This window comes from Antrostomus carolinensis, unplaced genomic scaffold (assembly GCF_000700745.2).
Source record: "Antrostomus carolinensis isolate BGI_N321 unplaced genomic scaffold, ASM70074v2 scaffold2159, whole genome shotgun sequence".
NCBI classification, from domain to species: Eukaryota; Metazoa; Chordata; class Aves; order Caprimulgiformes; family Caprimulgidae; genus Antrostomus; species Antrostomus carolinensis.
The window spans coordinates 271-23,030 of record NW_010339521.1 but is presented as its reverse complement, the minus strand read 5'-3'; the positions used below and the strand labels follow the sequence as shown (position 1 = coordinate 23,030).

Here is a 22,760-nt window from a genome sequence, read left to right as displayed (position 1 = left end):
TTGGACTTTTTGGTTTGGTTGGTTTTTGGCAGAAAGTCTTAAGAACATGGGTTTTGGGGTTTGGGTTTTTTTTAACCTTTTTCTAGAGGCATCCACATTATTCTTTTTCCCAAAACTCCCTGTGTTTAATTAGGGAAGTGTCTTTGAGAAACAGGGAAATGGCTTATCGGTGAAACCAACCTCTGAAGAAGCAGACCGGCAAGTTTTCATTAGAAACAAAACTGCAAGATGATGTTATTTGGCAAAACTCTCCTGTCTGCTCTTAAACTCCCCAAAGCCCTGCTCAGGTGCTGTAGTGAGCCACCAGCACAGCTTTCTGAGCTGTTGGGGTCTCTTCTGGAGGCGGGTGCGGGTTCCCGGCGGGGTCCAGGCTCTCAGCCGCTGCGGGGCTGGTGCCGCCCTGCGCCTGCTGCAGCGCGCGGCAGGACCTGGACGAGGACTTGGTGCTGGAGTTCACGGGGGCTTTGTTGCATCTCAGAAGCGCCAAAAAGCACCTGTAAAACTATCACATGCACATAGAAAACAGTAAAAGAGCAGGAATTTTATTACTCTCACTTTTTGTAACACAGGTCATCTTTATATTCATTTAAGTTCCTGGAATGATCCTGAAAAAATAGATGATTAATAATATTTGGTATTAGAAGTTGAATTGTTTTCTAGAAAAAACAAGTCCTAGAAAAAAAGAAGAATAGAAAAAATAAGTCCTAGTGCTAAGTGGGAGCTCTGGCCAGGATTATGGCCTCTGTAAACCAGGATGGGATGGGGAGCAGGAACTGGGAGAAAGAGCTGCCTGCCTTTCCCTTCATCTGGGCACATCAGAGAGAGAAGAGCAAAACCAAGGAGAATAAAAGCAGTAATTTTGGCCAGTGTTTCATGAACAAGGTGACATTAGCACCACTGCAGAATTTCAGCACTATAGGAGACACGCAAAGTGCTGAAACCTAGATGGGGCATTTTGCTTGCTCATGGATTGGTTTTTGTGTTTATTTTGGGGCAGTTAGGTTTTTAAATTAACTTTTTAGGTCAATTTATATTTTCATTGTCCCTTGATTAAAAAGTAGTACAGAGGGGAGAAAGCCAGAAATGAAATTTTGAGACAGGCCTGTAACAGTCATTGTGTGGTTTTGTTTAATACAAATATTACTGACTATACAGCAATACAGAGAACAGAAAGGACTAAATGCTTTTCAGCCTGTTTTCAGGTCTATAAGAGCCTGTTACCTGACTGAGCTGACTGCGTGCTCGGAGGCAAACACCGCCGCTCTGCCATGGCGGGCAGATTTCGGGGAGCGCTGACATGCTAGCCTGTGGTCAGGTTATTGATATAGCCCCTTACTAAGAGTGGGCTGGGGATGGAGCTAATTGAATCACCAATGAAAGTGATGTTGCCTAGTTTGATTTATATTTGACCAGGGAGAAGATGAAAAGTTGTGTGATGTGTTTGTTTTAAGCTCTTGGATGGGGCTGGTTCAATCTCCATTATTCAAGGGATTTTTTTCAGTTGCATGGTAAAACATGCAGTGCATCTCAGAGTGGAGGGAGGCTGCTGCATGAATTTAGGGAAACTGCCTATAGCAGAAAAAATAAATATTTTATATCTTATGGATTGTCTGAATGCCCTCCCTACAACTGCACAGTCAAATACTGATAGTTGATCTCTCCAGCATCATGAGAATCCAAACTGACTTTAATAGTAATTTCTTGGTACAACATGGCGGGTAGCAACAAGCTTTGACAATTCTTGCTATCAACAGCCAAGTAAAAAATCATGCTGCTTTTTTGGCGGCAGACTTGCTGGGGCAGACAGCTTTTGAGAAGTTTCATACAATTTTTGTGTCAGCTGAAATTCCTTTTTTCAATGAGGAACTGAAATTTCTCAGGAGGTACAGACTTTCTTCGTACAAAAAATAATTATAATTTTTGCATCAGCCTCTCACCACTGAGCACTGAAATATTAAGCAGCTTGAAAACTTGTGGGGAATATTGTCTGTTTTTCTGAGTTTTGCTTTCCCCACCTCCCATCGTGGTGGAGTTCTTGTGGGTGGGTGAGGCTCTTATCAGCCATCTTTCTGTAGTTGCTTAATTCCCAGGAAATTTCTGTTACAGCCTAAAAGTCTCTTTTATCTGTTTAACCTTCACCTAGCTCTTGCCTGGAGGCACTCACTGATGTGAACGTTATTTTATCCAGCCTGTTCTCTGATTTTTATCCAGCCTGATCAGAGATTTCTGAACATTTACCAAAGCCAGGGGGAGGGGGAAAGCCTGGATGTAGAATTGTTTCAGAAATACCATTAAATTAGAGGAAAATAAAAGCAGCATCAGTTAACAAGGTATCTCCTATAGATTTCCCTATCAGGAATGCTGTCAGTGTTGAACCTGGTTATCTGAATGACCAGCACCTCTGTTTGCACCCTCAGTCTGCCTGGCACCCCTGTTTGCCCACCAGACCCCCAGGAGGGTGGGAGCAGCCATGGGTGCAGCGCTTCTCCTTTCTCAGTCCCGAGTCTGCAAAATGCCTCAGGAATATTTTCCAAATCAAAAAGGCAGCAGGGATACTGCTGGAGAAAAATGCCCCAGTTCGTGTGTAAAGGCAAGGGGGGTGATTCTGGTGGAGGTCTCATGGTACCAGACTGGCTGTAGCTCCCTGGGTGCTGTATTGCTGCTGGCAGATGGATTTTCCTGCAAAAGCCCCTCTTTCTGAGAGCAGGGCTGGCTCCCAGCTAGCCCGGATGTGTTCTGCCATGGCGTGGCCCTTGCTCCGTCGCATAGCTTGTGCTATCCCGGGTGCTGCTGACGGTAACTCTGGGGCCAGGAAAACCCCTGTCTCAGAACAGGAATAAAGCATCTGTGACCAGTTAGATGATCCAGCAGCCAAAAAGGTCCCATGTCTAAAATTTACATATAAATAAGAACCAAAGGTTTGCATGCCCCATGAACAAGATACAGTATTTCTGCGAGTTCCCCTTGTGACCATAATTGTGGAGGTTAATTTAGGGATATGAAAAAGTTCATATCCTGCACCGTTGGAGGGGAAGGGCAGGCTGTGGGAGCCCACGGACAGCCCCTGCTCACACGGGAGACAGAGGAGCCGCGAGCTGCTCTGTTCAGGAGCAAGCCGCCACTGTTAGCAGAAAAGCTCAGGTGTTACATGTGAAGGAACGTATGTGTGAAACATGAAAACAACCTTTGTCAGCATTTTCTGACCTGAGGTGCTTCTACTGTCTTCTCTCTTGAGTATGGTGAAACCTGGAGTATTGACTTCATGGTGGTCTGTATTGAATACAGAAGCCTAAAGGCTGACGGCTGCTGAAATACTAACTGAGCAATGAAAACCAAATGGCATTTAGGAAAAAAACCACAAAACTAAGCGTATACGTAACCCTAGTAATAAAAGTTTAGGGTGAACTTCAAGGATATGTTTGACATGGAGAAACCCAGTTTAATTTGTGTCTACCTGCTTCCTCTAACCAATCTATTTAGCAAAAAGATTAATTAAGTATCTGTAGAAAAGATAACTCCTCCTCACAGTCTGTGTTGTTTCACAGAGTGATCCTTCCAGCCTTAACATGAACACGTTAAGAAAAGCTTGTGATATTTACCCTGCCTCTCTTGACTCAACTGGGGCCGCAGGTGTTTGCTGTGATGCAGTTATCTTTGCAGGGTGGAGGGAATGGGTCGGCGCAGAGCAAGCTGGGGAGTGGCGACTCAGCCAGACTTCGTATCTCTGAACACGGTTTGGGCTGAGACAGCAGTCACCAGTTACTGTACTTAGCTCAGGGCTTCCATCTTTCCCCTGGGTACCAGGATCAACAGGTCACGGTGCTGCAGTTTCTAAATTTGGCTCTGGCTGGTGCTTCTCCCAGGAGTGGGAGCAAGACCCAGTGCTGCGGTAAGCCCAGTGAAGTACTCGCAGCTGTTGGTCTCTTTGGGTGCTTTTCCCCTGGTAAGGGATGGTAACATCTCTTCAATGTTCCAGGCAGCTTCATGAGATAATTTATTTTTAAAAATCAATAAAAAAGGAGAAGGGAAAGCATTGTTCATGTCACAATGAAGAAGCCAGGGAGTTCTGCTGGAGGCTGAGCAGGAGCAGAGAAAGCAATGTACTCTCCCGAGCTGTTACTGACAGTGAGTAGAGTTGATGGACAGTGTCATGGAAACTTTTTACTCCCTGGGAATTTCTCATGCCCTAGTAAAAATTACTGCCAGACTTCAAATCAATTCTTAACCATGATAATTTGTTTTCCTGCCCATTGTGTGCTATGCATCACCTTGACCTTTTTTCTCGTTAACAGCATTGTGTTTCCTTAGCTTGCACAAAACGATGTAGCCTACCGGGAGGGGGAAGGGGAAAGTTTCATCATTTTTAAACTTTTCCCTTCCTGGATCACGAGCTTCTCCCCATCCAGGTGTGGGATTATAGCTGGGACCAACACATGGTCATTCCCCCTGGCCCCGAGTGCAGGGAAGGGCTCGGGTGAAAGCCAGCATCTCCAGCCCAGTGGGGGAGTCGCACACAATCAGCTTCCCTTTCCCAGGATCACTGGGTGCAGCCGACACTATTTGCAGAAATCCCACGTGTGCTGGTTCAGGGAGAGTCTATTTTCTGGTTTGGCCATTTCTGGGAATTTTTCAGACAAAGTACAACTAAGTGTACTGAGAAAGAAACCCGCTCTTTGAGCCCTAGGGACTAATTAGCCACAGAAGGAGGAAACAAAAGCAAATACAAACAGTACTGTAAGGGGCACAAAGTGAGAAGGAGTTATAGGGCCCCATTTTCACTGCATCAAGAAAGCGAAAGGAGAGAAATCTTTGCACAGCGCAGGTGACAGAAGAGCAGATAGATGGCCTTATAAAGCTTCTTCTACTCATCTGTTTTATTTAATGAGCAATGCTCTTCTACAGAGATGAGACCCTGACAGGCTCCTGATGGTACCAGCCAGGATCTAGTTGAGGAGTGTATTAGCTTAACAAATGTGAGCTAATGCCCCGTGTGCTTCGGGGGATGCAAACTCAGGTCAGCAAGGGGGTTTCAGAGCAGTCAAACAGACACAAGTTGTCATGGGAGGGTCTGTCTTTCCCCCTGCGCTACACATGAGCACTGTGTGAAGGCTCTGTCATTGTCCTGAGCAGGCAGCTGCCTGAGTGGAAATGGGACCCTGAATCTGCACATCTTTAGCCTTCAACTCATGGTGGGGATGAGGGCAATGCTTAGGGTGTGCTGCTGTGCCTGCTGACTCTGACAGGGCTGAAATTCACCTTTTTGGATGAATAAAAGGGATCATTTGTTGTGCACACAGCAATTTTTTTTAGACAGAGTTTCCAAAGGGAGGAAATACATGACTTGTATTCTGAGATGGAGCTGGGCAGGGCCAGAAATTAATGTCTTGCTGGAAAGGTACAGAGAATCACAGTAATTCGCTTACTGCACACGGTGTTAGAGATATTATCAAGCCTCTGTCTTGTGTTTGCCATCTGGTGAGGGTAGTCCTGAGTCCAGTCCTCTAGCTGGAAGTACAGCCCCAGCTACATCTACGGCCCCTTGCCTGGTACTCTCCTGCCATCTACTTTTTGGCTCTCTGCATGGCAGAGGAAAGGAAACTCAGGGTTTGAAGCAAGTTGTGCTGTCCCTGCTCCGGGGTCAGCTCCTCCAGTGTTTCTGGATAGATCCTCACTGGTCATGGTTCCCACCAGCTGTTAGGAGGGACAGGGTAGAACAGAAGAGTGACTGAAGGATTTGAAGGGGGTTTAAAACAGTAAATCAGGGAAGAGAAAGCTGATGTTGCAAAGAAGAGGAGTCACTGTGGGCAGTGCTCTGTGTGGGGGTATGGCGTAGGGTAGTGAAGGCTCACGTCCTTACAAGACTTGAGGTATCTGAATCAACTTCAGACAGTATCTGGTGCCTTCATGCTTGCCAGAACATTGATTTCTTCTCCTCTACATTTAACTTGCTGTTCATCAAATTATGTAATGGAAAGCAAGGATCCATCAGTTGCTATTTGGACATGTGGGAGGTTGGTTATACAACTTCCAAAAATTGGGACTTGTCAATTAAATTTGCTCCTTGTAGCCCTTTCAGTGGTTGTTTTTCAGTGATATCACTAATACACTCTTTATTTCCCCTCATTATATCTTTACTTATTGCATACATTGAGTCTGAGTAAACATAAGGATAACATTTTACTTACCTGTTTGTTCAGAAATATGTAGATGATGGGGTTATAGACTGTGCTGCTTTTGGCAAGGATGGATGGGATGATGCTGGCTGCAGGGGTGATGAGACCAGGTTTCCCAAATGTCGCTATAAGTGCCACAGTTGCATATGGCAGCCAGCAAAGGAGAAAGCAAATTACCATCACCACCACCATGATGAGGATGCGCCGTTCCCGGTTCCGGCCCATCCCTTTATTGATGCCACTCACCTGGGTGGGAGAGAGGCACAAAGATACTGTTAGCACTGCTCATACTGGGAGCAGATGATGATGCATGGGAGCTCCTGGAGTGACTGCACTAGGGGCAGGGTTGGCAGTGTCATCTGAAATGATGTTGGCTGGAGAAGAGCTGGCCAGCGTGGGGAGGACTTGTATGTTACGTACCCAAAGAGTGTACGCAACAGTTGGAGTAGGGTTAGTGATAGTGCTATTCATGTAGATAGAATAGCCTTCTCCAGCTTTCTCTAAATCATGGCATTTAATGTGAGTATCTTAGGCAGGAGGGAAGAAGGGGGGACCTGCCCTGGTCTAACTGGCCCTGGAGGGGAGTGGGACCCAGTGGTCCCAGGAGGACTGCTTGTATGAGTCCTACCAGGAGTGATGTACCCAGCCAAGGGTGAAATGCACTGTACCCAGAGCTACTGCGGCAGGGCAGGAGACGGACAAGAACATGAAGAACAAAGGTTTGAGAGAACTTTCTCCCCTGAACCCACTGGAAAAGTCAGCAATTGAATTAAACTGATTTGCAACAGGCTCCTTCTCTGGACTTGGGGCTCACGCATACTCATAAGTAAACCATACTGTATATAGATGCTGCTGGTTTATGCCTCACCCTTGTTTTCTAGTTTTCAGTATGTTTTGAAAATTGGACCTTTTACTGATTGCTATGTAACGCCTGGACTGCAAAGTGCTGCAGTAAGCACAAGAAACCACTACAAGCAGTTTTATGGGAATCCAGTGGGATGTATTTGTGTCCTGCAAGTCACCTTGAGACTAATTAAAAAACCAAACCCAAACTGTTCAAAAAGTAGAACATATCTGTAATTGCCTGCAGAGGGAACTCGAGTACCAAGTACTTTATAAATATCCTGTTAATGTGCAAATGAAATTTTTTATGACACTTGTCTGTGATTTAAAGAAAAAAAGTGGGATTTGCCACTAGGCAAATAAAGCTGTTAATCAAAATATTTCCATTAGTGAGAGGTGAATATTTCACTCAGAGACATCCATAGGCATCAGTAGCTCAGATTTATTCACAGACATCTCAGACAGAAAGCTCACATTTATCTTCTTATATTGTATTTCCTGAAGTTGATATGAATTCTGTATGGCATCTTCCCTGTGCTCAGATTTTTTGAAAGTCTGCCACAACTTGGTGTAAAACTTTACAAGATGCTCAGGCTGTGTGATGAATTTGAAACAGCTGGATTGGGGGATGTGTGTACAGGGATGGAGATGAAAGAGGAGTTGCATTTTGCATTGTATGCACTTGAGTTTTAGGCTCCTGAGAAGAGGCACTGAAAGGCATCAGCAGCTGGCTGCCAGGGTCCTTTATCCCCACACAAAATCCCGGTTTCTTTGTGCCTTCCTTAGACCTTTGTGCCTTTCTTTGTGCCTTCCTTAGACCCTCTTCTCCACCCTCCCATGCCAGGATACACCCAGGGCAGTGGTGGGTGATGGCTTGTGAGTGGTGCACCTTGAGGAAAACCAAAGCTCCTTTTTTTCCACTAGTTTCTATTGATTTTAGAAAAGGCAACCCAACAAACCTTTCCTCTTCCTTCAGGCAAGGTCAGAGAAGACAAATGTTATCCACGTGTTTTCCAGATGAAAATCAGGCTGGGTGTGAGAGGCGGACTCTGGAGGTATTTCCCATTTAATAACCTTTAGCAGAGCTCAGGTCATAGGGCAGCTGGTGTAATGCTTGGTCGCCACATCTCTTCTAAATATCCTGATGCAGCGTGGCACACAGCTAAATGGGGAGAAACAGCTGCTTTTTGTCACAGGTTGAACACCGATGTAAAGTGAGTGGGGTACATCTGATGATGCATGTTCTACTAGCCCAACCCTTCTCAGGCAAACCTGTATCATGTATTGCTCTTTTTTCTTTGTAACTATGTCATCCTTTCCTAAAAAAAGAAAAGCTTGCAGTTTTCAGACTGATGCTGCCAGGGAATGGCTTCATGGGTAAGCAAGGAAAGGTGATAATAGGAAATTATTCTTTTCATCCTACGAGGCCAGAAAGTTTGAATATCCTCCCACTTCTGTTATTCTCCTTGAAGCATTTTTGCTTTCAGTTATGACGCTCCTCTGGTCAGTCAAGGAAACCTGAGACCTTGATATTAATGTTCAAGGCACATGTGGAAAACTTTGCAAAACTAAACAAACTCAGCAACCTTGGAAAGCTGCTGGCCCATCGTCAGCAGATGGTGACTCGGATGCACCACATAACTCCAGGGCCGTGCCTAGACTTGCCATCGGATCAGCTTCTGTAGATAGACAAAAGCAGAGAGCTGTGGGATGCTGATGAGTGATGCTGTGGGTTTCTAGTTTAACATGATAACTCCCAGGGAAAGTAAGAGCACCAGTCTGACCCAGGTAGCTTGTCTGTAGCTGCTGGCCCGTAGAGGTTGGAAAGTCAGCCCAGGCTGTTTCTGACTTAAGGCTAACAGCAGTGATGCTGCTGCAGGAATTTAGTGACAGGTAAACCTGGCAGTGCACTGAGCTGGAAAGTGTCCTTCACTCCTGGTTTGGTCAAAATCTAAACCTCAATCTGCTGTGCAAGAAATTTAAAAAAAAAAAAAAAAAAAAAAAAAAAAAAGAAGCAAAAAAGCAAAAAAACCTTATTATTTCTGTAGGTTTTGGTATAGAAAACAGCCACAGGAAATGTGCTTTTATAGCTTTTTATTTTCTTTGCTGGAAATTGAGTCTCTGTTTCTCCTAAAAATGATCTTTTCACTTTTCTAAAATTTATGAAGCTTCTGTATCACTCATTCCATATGTTGCATGTGTGGTCCAGTGTACCAAGTTAGCAGGATTGGGGGGTTCATCTCCAGTGTAGTTGGAGGCCTTGGTCACATCTTGTTCTTACAGTGATGTTTTCAGATGCTTCCCATAGGTGTGAATTTTTACATGGAAAACTTAACAAAAAGATCAGGAATAGCTGGTAATCTCTGCAGACAGCTGCCATACCCAGTTGAGATCCTGACCACATTTCTCCTGGGCTGTGCTCAGCATTCAGTCCCTGCCATGGGCAGGCAGTAAAGGCTGACGCTGGGAACCACTGCTGAGTAGTGAGATGATGGTTTCCCAATGGGCTGGAGTCATGTTCCATGACAGCTTATGTGAGCAGAAAGAAGCCTAATGTACTAGAAATGTTACTGTGCGCTCGTTCTGCATGCAAGCTGTCCTTTCTGTCCGAGAACTTCCCATAACAGCCTCACTGTGCCCTTTCCAACTAAAACTCAGCTGACACTTGATCGCAAAGATGCCAAACACTCGGGCCAATGAAGTATTTAATCTCATACATGATATAGGCCTTGCTATAAGAGCTGATGGAATACGCTCTCTCTTAATGCAATCCACGACTTCGGGGGTTGCTGGATGCAGCAGGAGTTTGTTGCGCTGATTGTTTGTCTCTGCCTGGGACATTATAAACCACGATTGCCTGTGCTATGGATTAACTGCTGCTATTAGACAGGATCCATGGTGGAGATGGCCATGAACACAGGAGAAGGACAGTCCCTGGGCTGAGATCTGTCTTTTAATAGCTAAATTACTTTCTACAGAAAAGCAGAAAATCACCTCTAGATGGTGATTCAGCTTGCAGAAGTCATTCATTTGCCTCTCTTTTTTTCTCACTGAGCATAACTGGGAACTTAAACACCTACCTTCCTAGTGTAGGAGCGGAAGTGCTCACAAATACAGTGCTTGTGTGGCACTGGGTGTCAGACAGGAGAAGGGCATGGATGAAAGACAGATGCAGCAAACATTAAGAACAGGTTTAAACAGAGGTCACTGTGGGCACAGCAAATTCCTGGTTGATATTGCTGACACATACTGTGCAGAAATAACAGAGTCATCACATTGCTAGGAAAGTAAAAATATGCATTTTCAGCAATGGGTATGGAAATTGCTCAGTAACATCCAACACCAGAGAGCACAGCTGAGCATACCCACGGCTGCCTGGGAGCTTTAGCCATGAAGCTCCCACTGGGACTAATTCCTGAATCCCCAGGATGATCTGAGAATCTCAGCTGTGTGACTGACTGTGTTTTCTCTGGGTTTTGGGTTGGTTGGTTTTTTTGAAACCACCATAGTATTTAGAGTTTGGAGAGTTGACAAAGACACTCATGGGACTAGGAGGATGATCTGAGAGAAAAGTTGGAACAAAGGGAGACAGAGGGAAAGAACTCTACCAAACTGGGTATGTGGTGGCCTGAGCACACCACATGAGACCCATGGCTTATGGGAGCAAAGCTGCTGTATTTCTCTAAAACGGGGGGCACAGACACCCCTGAGCTGTGGCAGCAGCTGAACCACCTTCAGACATGACTACCTGTTCATCAAGAAGTAGATCCTAAGAGCTATGAAATCAGATATAACCCTGTTATACTCTGCCCTGGTGAATTAATAGCTGCAGTTACTTGAATACATACAAGAGAACCAGACGATCACCTTGTAAAGTTGCAATTAAATTGCATTGCCTGTACATTAAAGGTCAATCCAATTTCTTCTAAAGTGGATGTGAGACTTCCTGATAGTTCTTGTACATCAGCTGATGCCCTACTTTTAGGAATTGATGAATTTAGGTAGTGGGTTTGCAATAGATACATTGGATGTTCAGGGGAAACTCTCAACCCTTTGAAGTGTTACTGAGCTGTCTGTTCTTGGTTGATGCTCATAACTCAGGTCAGGAGATCTTTGGGCATGCACATCAATACATCTGGGTGCTGCTTGGAAAGAGCTATTAGGTGCTTAAAATGACATCAGGTGTATCCTGTGCACAAACCAGGCTGCCAAGGGAGCCTGGCGAGCATGGACAGGAGGTCCAGAGTCCATGAGACCTCTTAGCATGAGAATGGCCTACCTCTGCAAGAGCCTCCCAGTTTCACTGCTTGTCCCTGCAGAAGGTGCTGGTGCATTTTCTGTGACTTAGAGGACTGATAAACTTCCATTTCACAGCTTGCCTTTATAAACATAGAGGGCCCCATAACTGTAAGGAGAGGTCTTGTAGTCCCTAAAAGGGGTGCATGGTGCATGGTAAATATCAGAATATTAAAATAATTCACTGTGGTTGATGTTTGCAAAAGCAGGCATGGTGCAGTGCTGCTGGGAGGTTTCTGGGTTCTAAATATTGCCTCGTCCTTCTCCTGTTGAGTTTTCTGTAACACAGTGGATGTAGTTCTGGGCTTTGGGGTGCTTAGCTGGTTAAAGCAGAAAATATTTACAGTTCGAAGGACGCATTTCCTTTGGAGGTACTGATCTGCATAGCACAGCTGTCAGTGAGAATGAATATTAAAATGCTTCAGCACTACTTATGTTCACACTGGTTTGGTTCCCCTCCTTTCTGCATCTTTCTTTGATGCTTTAATCAGTAATGACTGTGATGATAGCACATTATTATCACTGAAAGTGGAGGTTTTCTCAAACATTATGTGATTTCTAGATATAAAACCAAACATTAGCAGAACAGGAGCCTCAGAATATGTTCACCCGAGACTGTCCAAAGTGTATGTGGGGTGTCCGGGCAGGCAGGGTCAGTCCCGGCATGCAGCAAAGCCCAGACCTGGTGGCTGCAGCCAGCCATGAGGAAGGGTGTCCTGGTGCCTCCCCGGCACTAGTCTCCCAAAGAGCACAGGCAGTAGCTGTGCTCCAGGATGGGTATGTTTTTAAAACACACTAATGGAATTAGTGTTAATGTATGTGATAACAGCCGAGTATATCTGTATGGCAGCTCTGTGCTGATGTGCACTTTTAAGTGGCACCTTTGCAATTGCAGAGAAGACTCTTGGGCTCCTGTGCAGAGTGTCTGCAGTGCTAAAACTCTTCTTGTAGGGAAGAGGGAGCCTTCTCTGTGAATCCAGAGAGCTGGCGATGGGGTGGTGTGTCTGTTGTATCTTCCAGGACAGTCGGGTACAGTATGTGATCATTTTGGGGGTGAAACCTCGCTGCTGTCGTGGAAAATCCCTGGTGTTTGTGGTAGAGCTGCATTAGGCTTGAAATGACTCTGCACTCTGGGTTAGTGGTCTGCTCTCCTTTCAGTCCTCTCAGGATTAGTAGTTGTCTAAGCTGCAAGAGCAACTGGGAGCCCCTTTGGGTGCAGGCTTGCTGTTGGGGCAGGGCAGGTTGGTCACAGTCTTGCTTCCTGACTTGAACTTTCGTCATATTTTTCCCTGCCAAGCCTAGAAGACCAGTCATTAGACAGGATTGATGGGCGAGAGTGTGTTCCCCCAAGAAAACTGCTAATGAGAGGTAATTTGCATTTGCCTTGCTAACGTAGGGGGATTTTAACCAGTGCTTCAAGGACTGCTGTGAGAGCTGCTTCTGTGGAAAGAGGCAGGTGAGGTTCACTTACCTGCTGAGCCTCCTCGTTAAGTTTTGTTCTGCCTGGTGATAAAATGACTTTGTTCCGGGGGCACATTTCTCCCTTCTCTTTCCCACAGCACGCTTTCCCTGCAGGTCAGCTGGTTGTGGGGCAGTGATGGGGTGGAGAATAGGATGGACAGAAATGCTGCCTGTTAGGTAGCAGAGCAGGGAATGTGAGCCTGCGCCAGCCCCACAGTCCTGTGATACACAGGAGCATCAGGAAGAGCCAGTGGAGGAGGAGAATGCGGTTTCTGGTGCTGGCGGGTGGCTGTGCTGGGGAAGAAGGGAAATGCAGCTCAGCCTGTGCGGCACGGCTGCTGTCTGCTGTCCTGCAGTGTGAAAGTGCTGGGCAGAACTTCTCTTCCCTGCCTGCAAATGCTTCAGCACTTCACTTCTGAGTTCTTGAAGCACCTGCTGTAAAGTATTTGAGCTAGAGAAGAAAAAAAAAAGGTTCACAGCGGATTTGTTTTCAACTAGGAAAATCCTTAGTGAGTTCATCAGGTAAGTGACTGCTGTTGGACAAATCTCCACTGCACACAAACATAGTGGCAGAGCACAAGGTACGTCCCCTCCAGCTCTTCTGAGAAGTGGAGGACAGTCACTGTGCCCTCCTGCAAAGCAAATCCTAGAGGGAATGACAGCACCCGGGCTGGAAGTGTTGCCCCTTGCTTCAGAGCCACCATGTGGCCTGTTGCCCTTGTTGTACATGTATTTTGTGTTCAGCTAGACATCTGATCTTCCAGTGCCCACAGCTATTGCTGCTAATGGAAGAGTTCCTCCAGCTCTGAGAAGGAGCACGTACTGCAGGGGAACGAACCTGCAGTGCAGACGAACCAAGTATGAGCAGCTCTAACGATGAACCAAGTACGAGCAGCTCTAATCAGCAGAGCTCCTGCTACTGTTCAAGTGGGCAAATATAAAAGCATCCCACAGTTGTGTTTTCACTGGGATTGAAGTCAAATGAAGCAAAGATAGCCAATTCCTTGTTTATTCTGTGCGTGGGTCGATTTTCTCGTTTCTAAAGGTGATTGCTCTTTTCGATTGCCGGGGCTGCGCTTTTATTGCAGGCTCCTCTGGGTTCAGCTTTCTTAAGTCTGATTTCTCTTATCTGGTGTCTGAAGTGTCTCAGTCCTTAAGCTTCAATGCTCCCTGCCTTTGGGAATGTGCTTCTCTCACATCCCCAGTTCAGTCTCAATTTGTTCTGGGTAAGCACTGCAGCATCATTAATAAGTGTCTAGATAAATGCTTGAGGATCACTGTAATTACCCTTTCCCCTTCTTGCCAGTGGAAGGGAATTGCTGGCAAACAGTGCTGTTTTCCCATTTTCCTCTGCCCAAGCTGTACAAAATTGTTACCCCAACATTAGAAACTGTTGGATTAATGAATGAAATTAATATGTAACACATCAAATTAATATGTAACACATCAAATTAATATGTAACACATCAAATTAATATGTAACACATCAAATTAATATGTAACACATCAAATTAATATGTAACACATCAAATTAATATGTAACACATCAAATTAATATGTAACACATCAAATTAATATGTAACACATCAAATTAATATGTAACACATCAAATTAATATGTAACACATCAAATTAATATGTAACACATCAAATTAATATGTAACACATCAAATTAATATGTAACACATCAAATTAATATCTAGTGGAAGGTGTCCCTGCTCATGGCAGGGGGGTTGGAACTAGATGAGCTTTAAGGTCCCTTCCAACCCAAACCATTCTATGATTCTATGAAATGCCTTGCTACATTTTTTTCCGTTCCACAACACCTGAGGGACCGAGAGGGCAGAGCTCTGATGGAAAACGTGCTGAGATCCTGGCTTTTCCTGCCTTGTTTGTGATTACCCCTGAAGCGAGGGGGCGAGGGGGGCCCTGCAGTGGGTCGTGAGGACAGTTCAAGCCTGGACATGCTTTAAGAGCCCACATGTGATTATTTCCACAGGGCAGTCCCCGAGATGCCTTTGTTCTGCGTTGCCGGCATATCTTGGAGGTGCTGTGGGCAGCAAGCCTCCCATGCTCTGCCTGCTTGCCCTCCCCATGCCAGTGGCCAGCGTTTGCGTTAATATGGGTGCTTATGGCTTTGGGCACAAATGTCCCCATGGGCCACTGGTACTGGGTGCCTGTCCCCTGCCTGGTGTGCTGGTGCCAGTGGGAGAACCGGCTTTGCTGCTTTGCTGCTTCTCCTCTTCCCTCTGTGAGGAAGGATTCTCCAGAGGGGTGGGAGAAAAAGGGGAACTGGAAGTCTGGAACCTAGTCTGATTTAGAGTCTGAGGTGGAAGTGCTGCTAAACCTCCCTTACACCTCAGGAGCTTTGCATCACTGTGCTTATGGTAGTTTTATGCTGATGTAACTCAACCCAGGGCAGGAGTCTGTGTGGAAAAGCAGAGTATTGAACCCATGTACTAATTTCCAAGGATGAACCACAGTCAATAATTTGGAGGCAGGACTTCAGATTAATTTGTCAAAGAGATGAGAGAACCATAGCCTGTCAGTGAATTAAGGAAAAAAAAATTCCACACTGTAATATAGTGATATAAAAGCTGAAATTGATTATATTTGCATTCTGACAGTTCATGTGGGAGTACTCTGCCAAGCTTGTCAGAGACTCTAAATAATGACTTTTTAACCCATGTGCTCAACAAATTATTTATCTGTCTCCAACAAATATTTTTTCAGGTCTCACATGCTGACTACAGCTATTCTGAAACCTGGCAGTGGAATGGTTGTCTCCTGCAAGTTTTGTGGATGCAACAAGGGAATTGCTGCCTGTTTGTTGCTTTCAGTGAGCCAGTTATTTGCAGCAGGGGACTTAGGATGCAGACCACATCTGACAAAGACAGTTTACCCACGCAAGGTATGTACTTGGCATCTTCAAGCCCCATGCCTTGGGTTGGGCATGCTGGTGAAATCCAGGAATGGCCATAAAGATATCTTGCTTCTCCAGGACATCCAAGAGCTCAGACTGAACCTATGAATTATTTGTACTAGAAAGAATTCCAAACTTTTGGGTTTTGTAGCCCGTGAATTGTTTGCCTCACTGAAGTTATATTTGAGAGACTTGTCCATGCACACTGTTTCTGCTGGCTACAAAGGTGTTAAAGCAGTAAAATAATAGACAGGACTGAGCTTTTCAAACCAGCATGGGGTGGAGGACGCATCCAGCTTTCCTGAGTTGCCCAGCTTCATGTTCCAGAGGGTTTCCCCAGCTGCGAGCAACCACCTGCGTGCTTCACCCTGAGCACTGAAATGGGTTGGCCCCATGTCCTCTAACCCTGCTCAGGCTCCCAGGACCTCCCAGGGCACCGGGCTATGCAAAATAAGAAGCGGTTGTTGAATTGGCTTTTCAGCTTCTCACAGCCTGCTTGGGGGTGGTTGCCAGCTGTCTCCCAAGCTCTGTTTCATTTCCATCATCTTTGTGAAATAATTTGATCTGAGCTGAGGGATTACAGCTTCCCTGCTGTGGCATGTATCATGGATGAGATCCTGTGTACTCATCTGAAGCTATGTACTCAGCTATAGGGGAAATAATAGGCTCTCAAGATTCTGCTCACAAAACTAAGGTGATTCTAAAGCATCCTTGCTCTTTGCAGCAAAACCCAGTCAGCAGTTTTCCACTAGCAGCTTAGTTATGGGAATGGGACTGGCCAAGAGAGGCCAAGCTGGCTCTCACCGTCCCACCATACCACTGCTGTGAAGCCCTCCATGCAGGAACCTCAGGAGGGAGAGGTAAACTCTCGCACCCAGCTGTCTGCTGCTGCACAACTTCATCGTGCTTTTGCAGCACAACAGCCTCTCCCTGGTAAAGCAGCTGCCTTTGCTTTGTCCTGGGTCCTGCACAGTGCTTCACAGGGGAGGTATGAAATCCTTATGAAAACAGAAAGACTTCTCGCAAAGGAGCTAACTAAGAGGAAAGCTCAATGTGTCTGGAAATCTGACTACTCCTCATTTTCTAATGGTTGTTTTCAGTATTCAGATTTATTGTCAACAGCGCACTGTAATATGTTCAAGCTCCTTTGGCATTCATTTGAAATGGCTCAGAGCGAGCCCATCCATCTGGCCATTGCCTGCCAGCCTGAAATGAGACTTGAGGGCAAAAATGGGTCCTCTCTTAGTGATGATTATTTTCTTCAGGTTTAAGGAAACTGTGAGCTTGAAGCAAGACAGTAGGATCTGTCAGCTGCTTGCAAGCAGCACAGCATAAGAGAGCCTGGACTGATCTCTAAGATTATAAGCATCCCTGCATGTCTCCTGCCATGACAATCATGTCAGAAACCAGGGCATGAAAATAAAAATGTCAAGCGAAAGGATGTAATTTTTCATGCCTGGCTGAAACCAAACACCCTCTATAACTTTACTCCTGTAAGTGCTGCAGATAACCTCAGCTACAGGAAGGTATTCATGGCTGGAGCTGGAAGCATGATTAAAGGTTTACAGAGTATTGCCTATAATTTGGGATCTTCTGAAAGCACAAATGTCTGTTGTTCAATGCCTTAAATATTTATAAATATATGCCTTATAAATATTTAACACATTTTATTCAGTCTTTTTTTCCTTCCTCTTACACACACCAGGGATTTTGCTGCTTCTGCACCTTGCTGCCGTAGGGAAATTTGAGCGGCAGTGTAACCAGCTGGGAGAAGACGGTGTTGGCAGTGGGCATTGCTGCCTGAGCCCCCAGCTTCCCGAACGAGCTCTGCAGCACCCAGCCCTCCGTGCGTGGCTGTGCCCAGGCGTGTCCGGCAGCACCATCCGGTTTTGGCTTTCCCTCTTTGTGGAAATCCCCACTTTGTGGAAGGATAACCTGGATCCAGATGGAGGTGTGTGTCTGGCAAATTGGGTGTGATGACTAAACTGAGGGACAAACTTTTTAGTAGGGGGACAAACTTTTTAGCAGGGCATGTAGTGACAGGACAAGGGGTAATGTTTTTAAACTAAAAGAGGGTAGATTTAGACTAGATATGAGGAAGAAATTCTTTACAGTGAGGGTGGGGAAACACTGGCACAGGTTGGTCAGAGGTGGTAGAAGCCCCATCCCTGGAAACATTCAAGTCAGCTTGGATGGGGCTCAGAGCAACCTGATCTAGTTGAAGATGTCTCACTGCAGGGAGGTTGGACTAGATGACATTTATAGGTCCCCTCCAACCCAAATCACTCTATGATTCTATGATATAGTAGAGGCTGAGCTTCAAAACTGGCTCTTCTCCTGCACACTGGGGCTTCAGGAGCCCCATCCCACGGGGTCACACAACAAATACAACACGTTGTGTGCACAGACTTTGCACAAACTAGAGAAAAATGGCTCTTCCCCTTCTGAGAATAATTTTCATGTTATTTTCCAGGATGTTTCCTATGTTTTGGGGTCCTTGCAGGACCAGACAGCCCAGGAAAGGCAACTCCTGACCTTCACACTTGTCATCCCCAATGAAGGGTGCAATAGTCCCTTGCCATCACCCTGTCCCCTTTCCATGCCACTGCAGTCACTGGAGGATCAGTTCATATCACTGAAGGGGTCCCATCACTCACTGGGTTGGCAGAGGGCTCTGCTAAACCTGCTGAGTCCTGCTGCTGTCTGAACTGGTGACATACTGATGCTCACCCTGATAAGAGTGTCCATAGCTGTCCTGAAGTCAGACAGCTCTCTGGGGCCTAAAACTCACTTGGTATGTGATGGGTGCATTAATGGGAAGAGTATTTAATATGAAAACTTACACCCTTTGGTGCTCCCACCTAGGTGCAGCCCCAGCAGAAATAAAGACTCTGTCTGCCAACGTATTGGACAGCACAACCTTCCCACGAGGAACAGCTCCCTGTCCAAGTTTTCTTGATGTATTTTGCCCATGGAGGAGCTTTGCAGAGGAAGAGCCTCTCCTGCAAGGGACTACCTGCTCCAGCCTTGGCTGCTGTGACTGGCTTGTGACAAACAGCACCCCTAACCCAGTTTTTATAGCTTGAAAAGATGGAAAAAACAGAGTCCTGTGAGAGCCAGCCCCTCTCCTGCACTCGGGACAGGTCCATGGTGGTGCAGGAACAGCCACTGTTCACAGCAAAGGGTGACCGAAGAGGACTGAGCTCACCATTGGGGGAACAAAAGGTACTTGCAATGAGATAACAGGCTAGGAAAGGCTGAGAAGGATTAACTTAAACATCTCCACTGATTTTATTTAATTCTGCCCAAATTTCCAGACCAATAATAAGCTTAAGTTAAACGTTTACATCTGCAAATGTGGCTCACAGAGTGATTTTATCTAATTCCCTCTTATCCTTCAGGCACTTACTGCATGAGTTGAGACAAAGCCAGATCTCATAGCACTGATGGAGCTCAAGCGTGGGGCTGTGTAGGGTGGTGACTGCTCACTTTGTGCCAGGGGAGAGCAGGTGGCCTGGCCCAAGCTGCCTGGTCCTTGCCTGCCCAGCCCTGACCTGGCCACAGGCTGGTCCCTGACAGAGGGGCTGCCACACTCACGGGTCCTCTCCCAGCGTCACCGTGCCATGAGCGTGTCCATCACCTAGCACTCGTGGCTCAAGGCAGATGCTGTACCTGTGCATCAGCATTTCCGCTGCCTGACAGTGTTCTGTAGCAAACACTGCATTGGGTGGGTTAGCACTATTAAAAGCAAGTATCTCTTATCACGGGAATAGATGGACTGGCTTTGTTTTGTGTGCAGGGGGTAAGCTTCATGCCTCAGGACTGCCCTACAGTTTGTATTTGCTAAACTCCAGCTTCTTGCTTTCCCTGGATCCTGCCACCACCTGGATTATGTATGACCTTTCTTTTTAGCAGCCTTTTTTGCAGGGTTCACTCTTACGCTTTCAGAGAAGAAGCACTGATCTTCTGAAATCCCAGCTCCTGTGCCCACTGAACCTGCAGGTGATGCTCACCTCTCCATCAGCTTGCTGCAGATTTAAGTTCTAAGACCAATCTCATCAAGGTAGGTGAGTCCCTCCTAGTTTTAATTAGGGGTGATTGGGAGTATCTCGAGCGGTCTGGCAAACTTCTCTCATCTGTTAAGCTGTCATAGGGACTTCCAGCTGCTTACACCTGAGTGTGACTTTGAAGGCCCTGGTGGACAGGGACACAGGAGAGCTAGTTTCCAAGGGTGACAGCACATCTGACAGCAGAGAAGTTATAAAGGTAGAAATGGGGGTCACTGGTTTCTGCTTAGTTTGGGGTCACAGTAAAAAGGCACTTGAAGAATCTACTTACCTGCCTTACAGCGCACAGCAGCCTCCCGTACGAATAAACAATAATGACAAAAGGGATTACAAGGCAAAAGACGAAAAGACATACGATGTAGGACGCGTTGTTTGCGTCCTTTGAATGCCAGTTCACGGAGCATGTTGTCCCTGGTCCTTCTGGCCCATAACTGCTCCAGCCGAAAAGGGGGGGTGCCGTCCAGGCCAAGGAGTAAGTCCAGGAGAGGACGATGCCTGTCCATGTTTTCCTGTAGTTTGTGGTATCGGCCTTTGTTGTTCCCGTCATGGTGCAGTAACGTTCATAAGAAAGTACGGCCAGGGAGATGAGCGAGACGATGCCTGTATCCAAACGTACACGTGTATTAGCAGAAATGGCTGGATGAAGGCTTTGGTCTGTCTCCCAAAGCGATACTTCAAGCTAAAGATGAGACTGATGGCAGTGGCTTTGGAAACCCAGCGGGCAAGGACTGGGGCTGGAGGTGTCCCCCTAAGAGCGAGAGCTGCCTGCAGTGCTGAGAGCCTGCCCTTACTCACTGGCTGGCGAGTCTTTAAACACGCGTCCAGCCAAGGCGAGTCTGCTATAAATGCTGATTAATAATTAAGCACATCTGTCTGCAGGTACACAGATACATGTGTGTGACCTGCAGCAAAACTGTGATTTCCCTATCAGATTTGGGATTTGGTGCACCTGTAAGACTTAAGGATTAAAGATTAATAGCTATATTTGCCCAGAGTTCAAGGCTTATCCAGCTTCACTGGCTTCCTTAAGCATCACTTCTTCTGCTTGAAATGATGGCATTGGCTCTTTGCTTCCTGGGATTTCTGCTTTCTCCCAGGTATCTTTCTTTTCCCCCTGTAGGAAAGGTATGTGAGGAACAATAAATGTCCATGGCCATCCTCTGATCTCTTCACACAACCTTCCCCACCACTTTCCGTATACATGTGAAGATGTTGAAGCACACGCAGATAGTGAAGGCAGCAGGAAAAAGCTCCCTCGTCCTTGCCCTCACCTCAGACATTACGGTCTTCAGGCACTTGTTTGTTTTCATGCAGACATATGAGTGCTGGAGACTCACACCAAACCCCCTGGCCCTGTGGTGGACCTCGAGAACATGGCATTCTCACAACAAAATGTATGTGAGCAAGGGGAGGCACTGCAGAGGAACAAAAGTGACTTTACTTATGAAATTATGGCATTTGGAGAGAAAAGACAGTTCTATGAAAATAGGAAGAGGGTGTGTTTCACTGGAGAAACCTGCTTAAATGAAACTCCTCGTGAGAGCCAGGAGAGCTTTCCTTGCAGGTGCATCTGTCACTCCCAAAGAAATCACAAAGTCAAAATAAAGATCCGTGTGTCTCAGTGTTAGACCACCATTGAAAGAGCATGAGGAACATGGGACCTTTTGCTTGGGTTTGAAAGCTAACAATTCCTAGGGCAAGAATCGCAGCTCATTAAAGCAATGCAATTCCATATCTAAAGCATGAGGACATCTTTGTCAGTCAGCAAAACTCCAAATACTCTTTACAGGGCCAGGCTCCTCTTCTGAGATGCAGAAGATGAGAGGTGCCCCTCTGCCAGCTCAAACGTGCAGCAATCTGAACCCCTGATGGGGAAGCACAGCCCCGCAGGCTTTTCATAAGTATTTAATGCTGTGCCATAACAAAGAAATGCAGATTAAAACAACATCACAAAGCCCACTGTGCCAGGAGGTGCCCAGGTGTGCCTCAGCACGGCTGTGTGGGGTACGGGCAGCTCATGAGCCCTTGCAGAGACATTTCTGGATCTCCTGCAGCTGGGGTACTGACAGCAGATAGGAATGGAGCAGAAAACCACTTAGCAGCAAATCAAAGATTCCTCCTGCATACAGTAATGCCGGGGCGAGGTGGTTTCTAATGCTGAAATTAGAGTTTGTATTTTCCCCTCCACACATATCTCCCAGGCTGGTTTTTGGAAGCAATGCTGGCAGGTACAAGTGGAGCTGCTGGTTAATGCTCACATGCTCTGTTTAAACTTTCCTTGGCACTTAAAGGTTTTACATACCAAAGCTGGTTGCTACCCTGTGTAACTCTGTCAGGGAGGGAGGTGGCAACAAACACCTAAATGGCAGCTGCAAAGGTTGTATTTTTAGTGAGTGTAAGCAGTGTTGAGTGTCTCCTAAAGCAGCGTGTGCAGCCTGGACATGATGCTAAGCTCTTTTCCTCTGGCTGTTCAGGTCTGTTACTGATGGGCAGAGCGATGACTCTACTGGTAAAGCTTCTGGCCCGCTGGAGTGCTACCTGGGGGAGAGCCCCACTGGTGTGTGTTGGTGTCTGAAGTGTTAAAGCAGGCTGGGAGAGCTTTTCAGTGCTGGGAAGCTTGAAAACATGAGATGTTGTTAAACTTAGATCAAAGCCACATTGCTCTAAACTTCGGTTTCTATAGCTTAGGCAACACCGGAGAGCTGGGAGGACGGCGCGGGGGCAGGTCTGTGTACCTGCCGTCCCCACCAGCCCGTGGGTCTCCCTCCCTGGGTCTGGCTGGCAGGCGGGGAAGGGGCTGGGTAGGGGCAGAGGCGCACGGTGGTTGCTCTTTCCTGCTCACCGCCCCCCCCAGCTCTGCAGACGTTGGCCCTGCCCGGAGTCACACCGGTCCCCAGGAACAGGGGGCTCTGCGCTCCCCTCCTGTGCTCCCGCTGCTCCCGGGTTCCCTCCCGGGGCTGGGACGGGGGCAGCCGCGGGCCGGGGCCCTGGGGCCCGC

General features: G+C 46.6%; 1 protein-coding gene across 1 annotated transcript; it reads right to left on the bottom strand.

Annotated features, from left to right (window-relative positions):
- Positions 1-283: 283 nt before the first annotated feature.
- On the bottom strand, positions 284-20,362 carry LOC104531090 (pinopsin; the record flags this gene model as incomplete). The annotated part of the gene is made up of 3 exons (XM_010175879.1): positions 284-502; positions 6,186-6,419; positions 20,034-20,362. Coding segments are annotated over 3 exons (782 nt in total), but the record flags the coding sequence as incomplete, so codon positions are not given.
- Between the last annotated feature and the right edge of the window lie 2,398 nt (positions 20,363-22,760).